The 7,500-nt window shown below is 47.2% G+C and overlaps 3 protein-coding genes across 4 annotated transcripts in view; 2 read left to right on the top strand and 1 right to left on the bottom strand.

Annotated features, from left to right (window-relative positions):
• fam49a (family with sequence similarity 49 member A) overlaps positions 1–224 on the top strand; it is a 20,793-nt gene extending 20,569 nt beyond the window's left edge. For both annotated transcript variants that reach the window (XM_076138662.1, XM_076138663.1), the window contains one exon: positions 1–224. This exon is cut by the window's left edge and continues 1,720 nt beyond it. The gene's annotated coding sequence lies outside the window, so the exon portion shown is untranslated.
• Positions 225–850: 626 nt separating this feature from the next.
• fbxo16 (F-box protein 16) lies at positions 851–2,960 on the bottom strand. The gene is made up of 8 exons (XM_076138656.1): positions 2,865–2,960; positions 2,747–2,782; positions 2,423–2,629; positions 2,168–2,332; positions 1,801–2,048; positions 1,716–1,739; positions 1,474–1,555; positions 851–1,138 (listed from the first exon to the last, which is right to left on the bottom strand). Exons 1-8 carry the CDS (start codon positions 2,958–2,960, stop codon positions 851–853), a joined length of 1,146 nt encoding a protein of 381 aa, XP_075994771.1.
• Positions 2,961–4,557: 1,597 nt separating this feature from the next.
• Positions 4,558–7,500, top strand: part of fzd3a (frizzled class receptor 3a) — a 15,508-nt gene continuing 12,565 nt past the window's right edge. Inside the window, exons 1-2 of the mRNA XM_076138643.1 lie at positions 4,558–4,677; positions 5,580–6,143. Of these exons, the coding sequence (XP_075994758.1) occupies positions 5,940–6,143 (204 nt within the window). The 5' untranslated portion in view covers positions 4,558–4,677; positions 5,580–5,939. The remainder of the gene's footprint in view (positions 4,678–5,579; positions 6,144–7,500) is intronic.

The following is a 7,500-nucleotide window of genomic DNA, read 5'->3' as shown; positions in this document are numbered from 1 at the left end:
TGAAGTACATGAGGCTCCCTCTCTGCCTATGATAGCTACTGTGTGCGCGTGTGCGTGCGTGTGTGTGAGTGATGCTTGAAGATTGATTCTGTTTTGTTTTGTTTGTGTTAAACTGACAGTTTAATATTGTTGGAGCTCTGACTCGTTCCTAAACTGCTTTGCCTCTGTATTGCTTCTTGAATGGGATGAGTGGATTGGATAATAAAGGTGGTACATTTCTTACAGACCGGAAACGTGTGGCTTATTCCGGGTCGAGCACCAAAGAGTGAAGAGCAAAACACACGCAGAGACAATCAGATGTGAAGGACGAGCAGAATGATCCAGATGTCAGCTTTGTGGAAACAAAATTCTCTCTCCCATGAATCCTTCCATCATTTGAATGTAGATAGATTATTCACTGCTCCTTGGCCTGCTGACACATTTATTTACTTTATGTTAGAGTTCATCCGTTGTTTAAATTACACACAGAGTTTTCATGCTAGTTGTCCTCGTCTCCCTGAGCTCCGCCCTCTGTAGCTTCAAGTTGTGTGTTGCAGGTCTGATGTCGTCCTCATGGGGGCAGTATACTCCAGTCCTGATGGGATGTGTGTGTGATGTGTGTGAGCCGGGTGCCGTTCACGTCTGAACATCAAACAGAGGCACAGCTGGGAGGAGACAAATATAAATCAATCATAAATCAATTATGACTTCTTAAATCACTGCTGCTTGATGGTTTCCTGTACAAACACAGCTGCATGTGATTGTTTGATTCTGGCCTCTATGACATCACCAGGGTCACGTCCAGGTGGGTTCATACTGCAGGTGTGGAATCTAAAGCCTGTCCCGGGGGTTTTTACTGGATCTAAAGGCTTTACTTATCAAAGTGTAAAGAGTGAGGTGTCTTACTGGGAGCGCTGCGGTGGGAACGCCGCATCGCCCTCAGCGCCTCCTCGCTCAGCCGGGGCACCGCCGACCTCACGGGCCGCGGATGGACCCCGGCATTCCACCGGGGCAGCTGCAGCAGGTCCTTGGCAGTTTCCTTGGTGACGGGGTAGTTGCCGTTGCTGTGAGTGGCCCAGTCCGGTCGAGTTTGGTTCTGATGGTGAGGAGGAGGAGGAGGAGGAGGGTGTGGTGGCCTGCACTTTGAGCTGAGGAACATCTGAAGAAACACAGAGATACTGAATGTAGAACATTAAACATGTTAGATTGTAAGTAAATTTGTATCCAGGCACTAAAAACGTGACGATCTCAACAATGGCTGAATTTTCAATGTCACTCTGTCCGCTCTTCCTCCCTTCTCCCACCTCCTCATCATTAACATGCATTTCCATGTAAACGCTGCTCCATAATGCATGATGCCTGCTGGTTGCAGAGTCTCCAGAGAGCCCCCCCCTCCCCTACACACACACACACACACACACACCCTCTACACCCCCTACTCGAAGGTCACAGTCACGTCGGGGTCATCATAATGATGAATGCAGTTTGGTTTACCAGCGATTTGGCTTTGCGTAGTTTGTAATTGCTCTCCGTCAGCGTCCTCTTGCTGCTGCCTGGCGTCGCCGTGTCGGTTCTGCTTTGTGTTCGCCTGGAGAGAAACACCGGAGTCAGTGAGCAGATGGAACAACAGGATCACCTGCTAAACACAGTCTGCCACATCAATCACTCCTTTATAGTAGTGATGTGTTCCTTGTTTGGACAAATCAAATGCAAGCGATTGTGGTGGCTTCAGCCGCTTGGTGTTCACTCTGATATTCATGCTGGTTTGTTTGGTTCTAACTCTACTCTGTCCGCTCGTCCTCGTGCTGTGTGCCGTCTTACGCCTGGCGAGCTTGTTCGTTGGGGTCCAGGTTGTCCAGGTAGTTGAAGCGCTGGGTGTCTTTGGGGCGTCTGTCAGAGCCTCTCCAGGGGGGCGGTGCAGTCTTCTCCGTCGTTAAGCCACTCCGGGTGCTGCCTCTTATTGGCTGGGTGACGGACGCTGACTGCTCCTGACTGAGGAAGACTCCTGCTGAAGGATCCACGTGTCCATTTGTGGTCGTCACTGTTATATCTGGAACCAGGAGCCGCTGCTGGAACAAGAGGGAGGTGGACACACACACACACACACACACAAGTCCAAATGAAACAAACACAGAGAATTCCAGACTGAGTAAAGGCTGATGGATGGGATCATGTCTCGTCTCCTGACCTGTGACCTGCAGAGCCCCAGGTCCTGGACGCTCTGGATGTAGTGTCTCTTCCAGACGCCCTGCTCAAACGGCGTGGGGGAGAAGCTGATGCACCAGCCGAGCCTCACACACTTTGGCATCCACAGCTGGTCCAGCTCCACGATGCTCTTCCAGTGCCAGCTCACCTACACACACACACATACACACACACACACACCACGTCAGCAGGCAGATGGGCCAAGGTCGCATTAGGGCTGAGTGTGTGTGTGTTGTACCTGGGCGCAGCGGCAGAGGCTGCGGGGGTCCAGGAAGGAGAACAGGTAAAGGCAAAGGGCTCTGGGCAGCAGGCAGGTGAAGTCTGCAGCCAGCAGGGGGAGCTGTTTGCTCACACTGAGGCTCAGGAATCTGAGCTGCCCCATCGAACAGGCCAGCACAAAGTCCTGCAGCACGGCCTTCCTCTGGCTGTGAGACCATCTGTCAAACTGACACACAGGCAGAGGAACAGAATGGAATAGAATAGAATAGAATAGAATAGAATAGAATAGAATAGAATAGAATAGAGTTGTGCTTTGTCTGCTGCATGTGTGTTTTCAGCTCACCCATTTGGCCAAAAGGTTTCTTCTCTCTGCAAACACCTAAAGAGGAAGAGATTGATGAATTAAAAACAAATCATAACATATTCATAATAATGATAAAGCTGATTGCTGTTTCTCTGACCTTGCTGTTGGACAGTGTGTGGTTCAGAGGTGTCCAGGCGCTCAGTTTGGTGTCCATCTTTGGACAGCTCATGGGCGACCTCACTGCAAGCGGCATCTCTCTGCTGAAACTAACACAATAAGACGCCGCTCACACGTTTGGTGCTTTTCTCATTTCTGATGATGTGTTAGGTGTAAATCTTTACATTCTGAGTGGTTGTTTAGTGTTCTGCCACAACATCAGCCTGAATACTTCATGTTTATTCACATTCTAACATACTTACATACACACACACACACACACACACACACCGCACACACACACACACACACACACACACACACACACACACACACACACACACACACACAATGTCAAACACACTTCAGCAGCATTTAACTCACCATCAGTTTTCCTCGCGCAGAGAGAAATACAACTCCTTCACACTCACACACACACTCACACACACACCTCCTCTCTACGTTTATATTCCAGGTGTCCTTTCAACGCGTTCGCCCAACTCTTCCACTGTGTTTCCACTCCGCTTCCCCAGTTGACTTGTTTCCATAGGAACGCCGGGTGCGCGCTCCTCCCCGGTTGGCTTGGCTGCCGCGGCCTGTCGCGCACTGGAGGGCGCTGCGCTGCAAACCACAGTGGGGTGTGTACAGTGTGCAGATGTCAGGGGCTGTAATAGTGACAAATGTCGTGCAGAAGGTCTGACACTGCAGTTACCACAGACGCCATCTGCCTCCAGTGCACAGACTACACAATCTGTCACTCAGGATGGGTTTCAAAGCGAATAGAAGGAGTTTATAAGCAGGATTTTGTTTTATATGTAGATTTGTGTGCAGGAAATGAATGATTTTCTGTTGTGAAAACATTAATTTCCTTCTCCATCTCGTACATGCTGAGAATAAATTAGATTATGGCGTTTGTGTTCAACAGTGCTGCTCCTACTACTTATAGTAGCAATATTATTATAAACGTCATCATCATAATCACCGCTGTTATTATTATTATTATTAGATCTAGTAGTAGTGCAACACATTACTTGGGTCTGTAGGCGTTGGCTCATGTGTTTCTGGTGTAATAATCGCACAGCATTCGCCTGTTTGTGAATCAGATCAGTACGATGCCGTTTATATGCCATGCAGGCGTTCGTTTAGTGTTTAATCTGTCACTCTGACCAGTACAGAGAAGTTTTAAATTATGATTTAAAGCTAAAATGATAATAGAGCCGCTCGCCATGGACGCGCGGTCGAGCGTCCAGAAAACCTGCTCAGGAAAATCAAGACAGAGACAAACAGAGCACATACAGAACATCCGCTGGGGGACCTTCAAAGTAAGAGTTTGCAAAAATGCTGCTTTTCAGTTTTCTATTCAATTTAATTCCTGTTCTTCGTAATATGGAAACAACGTTCAAATGAATATACAGCAGCTTATGTTTTCACTAGGTTTGTGTCGCGCAATGTGAATACTTTGATTGGATGCAGCTCATAGATACACGGCTGATATTAGCTAATCACACACACATCGGTATAGTCACAAATATAAACAAATATGATTTAAATAATTGTATTTGCCCATGATAGCGTGTCTTAAACAAAATGAACTAATTTTTGTGGTTTCTGTTACATGTTGCTCTTGTTTTTCAACCGGAAGTCCGTTGTAACCTGTATCACGTAAACTTGACAGAGAAAAAGAGGAGGAGGAGGGTGAGGGTGAGGAGGAGGAGGATGAGGGCGCTGCTGTTAGGGTAGATCACTCATTGTTACCGAGGCGAGGAGCGGCGCAGACCCCACTGCCACACGTGAATTTTCCGCCCAACATTCAGGTAAAGTTCCGTTTCTTTCCCCAATTTAAACGCACGCGTTGCCCGCAGTGTTGCGCGTGTTGAACCGCCTCCGTCGCCGCCCGCTCGCCTGCTCGCAGCTCTGCTCCGCTCCGGTAAAACACCGCGTTAAACACCGGCACGGAGCCGCCTGCGCACGGCTCTGCTATCACTCAGAAAAACGAAGCAACCGTCATTTCTCTCCTGTCTGCTCTTGAATGACATTTCTCCGGGTCGGACTCCACCATTATTGTGTTGCGTTCGGCGGAATAGCGGCGGAGGCACGCGGCGGAGTCGTGGCTCGTCTCCTGGTGACGTTAGTCGGCTCCTCGCGCACATTTACCCGGTGCGACCAAATGTGAATTTAGCGACTCAAGCTAGAGAGGTAATGCTAAGCTAACACGCACAAATGTCTTTAAAATGTGTTTTATTTGCTACTTCTGCCGTAAAGTAAACCGTTTTACAAATGAATGTATTTATGTGATGTTTTCCTGAATTAAACGCTTGCTTACGGGGCTCGGGTGTGTAAATGTACCCTAAGCAAAGATAAAGTTAAATATCAAACCATAAAAATCCCTCAAACTTACTATTAAATACTACAGCATGTCCTGTATTGTGTAATCAAATGGTGTGTGTGAATATTCATGTGGCTCTTATTTTCTCTCTGTATGTTTATTTATGTATTTATGTAGTTGGCAGACGTGATCGTGATTAATTGCTTTTAATCAGTGTTATTAATGTGATACACTCAGGCGCCATAGTAACTAAGCAGGAAAGCAGTCGGTTTGTTGGTTTGCTCTCTTTAATTTGTGTAATTTCCCTTTAAAAGATGTCAGTAGCAGCTCATCTTTTAGTAAACAGCTGTATGTGATGGATTTTGATGTGTGTGTACATTTATTTCCCAGATCCCAGACCTGAAAATTGGCCTCCATCACTCAGGTTGTCAGGGAGATTACAGCCATCATCTCCGTCGGCAGAGGCAGGAGAGGGAGGAGTGTGAGCGCCGCTGCCTTGTCTTAAAGGACCACTGCAGCTCTCAGGTGATGGAGGTCCGTTGCCTCTGACGCTGATGGATGCGGCCGTCTTTAACCATGGCTGTGTTGGATTACATCACCGCGTCCAGACCGGTCCTCTGTGAGACAAAGAGGAGATCTCTGTATCCTCCTTCCTGGTGACTCACACACGGACACTCAAAGGGTCTCGCCGCCCCCCCCCCACCCTTCACCCAAGGTCTCTATTCTCTTCTCCTCCTGTATCCTCTGGCCATGGGTCTCCTGTGTGTGCTGGCCGTGTCCATGCTGACGGCGGCGTGCGTTGCCATCCCCATGGACGCTTCGGCGGGCAGCCACAGCCTGTTCACCTGTGAGCCCATCACCCTGCGGATGTGCCAGGGTCTGCCTTACAACGCCACCTTCATGCCCAACATACTCAACCACTACGACCAGCAGACTGCAGCTCTGGCCATGGAGGTAAGACGCTCTGTTGACATGTGGAACGTGGAACCATAACGCCTTATTTACTAGTTTTAGTCAAGGCTTCACTGACTTTATGATTTTATTCCTGATAGTTGCTGATATAGGGTGTAGATAGCTTTCCTCTCTAATTAGTTGATCTATCTTGGGGATTAAATGGTTAAAGGAGCTAATCTAGAATAGTTTCCCTGGAGACGGAAGCATAACTGATAGCTTTAATGATAATAGGTCACCTTTTCAGAGACCTAGGCCTGTTTCTCTGGTCAAAGGAGGTAGGAAGATACTTTTTCCCTGTGGAATCCCAAACAAACGTCTTTGTGTCTTTAAAAACCTCACTGCTGTCCTTATTTCCAGAACATCTGTAAAGGTTATATGCTAATATCTGGGTTCACATCCTGTATCTTTATATTGTGACCTTTTCTGCTTTTGTTTCTCTACATTTTCTTCAAACATTCTTCTGCTCTCTAACCTTTTGTGGGAATCTTCCTCAGCTCTTCCTTTCCATTCTTTTTCATGACACATGAAGAGGCTGTTGTGATTCATTGTTGTTGCTGTACAGATGGGAAATTGATACTTGTACACACACACACACACACACACACACACACACACAGAGGTCTACATGTCTAGATTTCCAGGTCAGAGGAGGAGATTTAGATGTTGTAGATGAACCTGTAGGCGAGTTCAGGTGTTGAATAAGTGATTGAGTGTGTTTGCTGTCTGCCCCATGGACTTCCTGCTCCTAACCCAGATCTGCAGCTCGGCCACATGTGGGTTAGAACGCAGAGCAGGAAAGCATCTGTGTTTTTATGGGGAGGTTTGACCTTCATTTCCTGAAATTTGGGGCCAATTTGTTAGACACACAAATGAACATTTGATCAGAATAATTTTCTTATTTCGTTAAACAGAATTGAAAAAGCAGAAAGAAACTGAGAAGTTAAAACTAATAACAATAACACACCGTTCATATAGAGGGGTAATAAAGAGCTCAGCCAACTTTAATTTGGCTCCTGTAGCTTCCGGGCCTATGAGCTTGTTACCAAAACATCAAGCAGAAAATGAAGCTTTAATATTTCTCCCTGGGGTTCCATGAGAACAGAGCATTCTTAAACTCCACTCATTAAAATTGGATGTTCTCCTAAAATGGTTCCCGGCCCCACGCCCTGGCTTGTTGACACGTGAGTCAATCTGGACTCCAGAACCGTTTGACCGAAGCGCCAGTCCAGTGAAGTGAACGTACCAGACTGGTGTTACATTTCAAGTTGATCACTTAAAGCTGGGATTGCAGGCTTTAGTCCGTGTTTTCATCGTTTCATCCCCTGAGATAATCTAGAGATTGAGCAGCTGCAGCCTG

The sequence above is a fragment of the Genypterus blacodes genome, unplaced genomic scaffold (genome assembly GCF_046128005.1).
Source record: "Genypterus blacodes isolate CSIRO-AG114 ecotype Tasmania unplaced genomic scaffold, CSIRO-AGI_Gbla_v1 ptg000392l_1, whole genome shotgun sequence".
NCBI lineage: Eukaryota > Metazoa > Chordata > Actinopteri > Ophidiiformes > Ophidiidae > Genypterus > Genypterus blacodes.
This window is presented reverse-complemented; position numbering and strand designations above follow the sequence as displayed.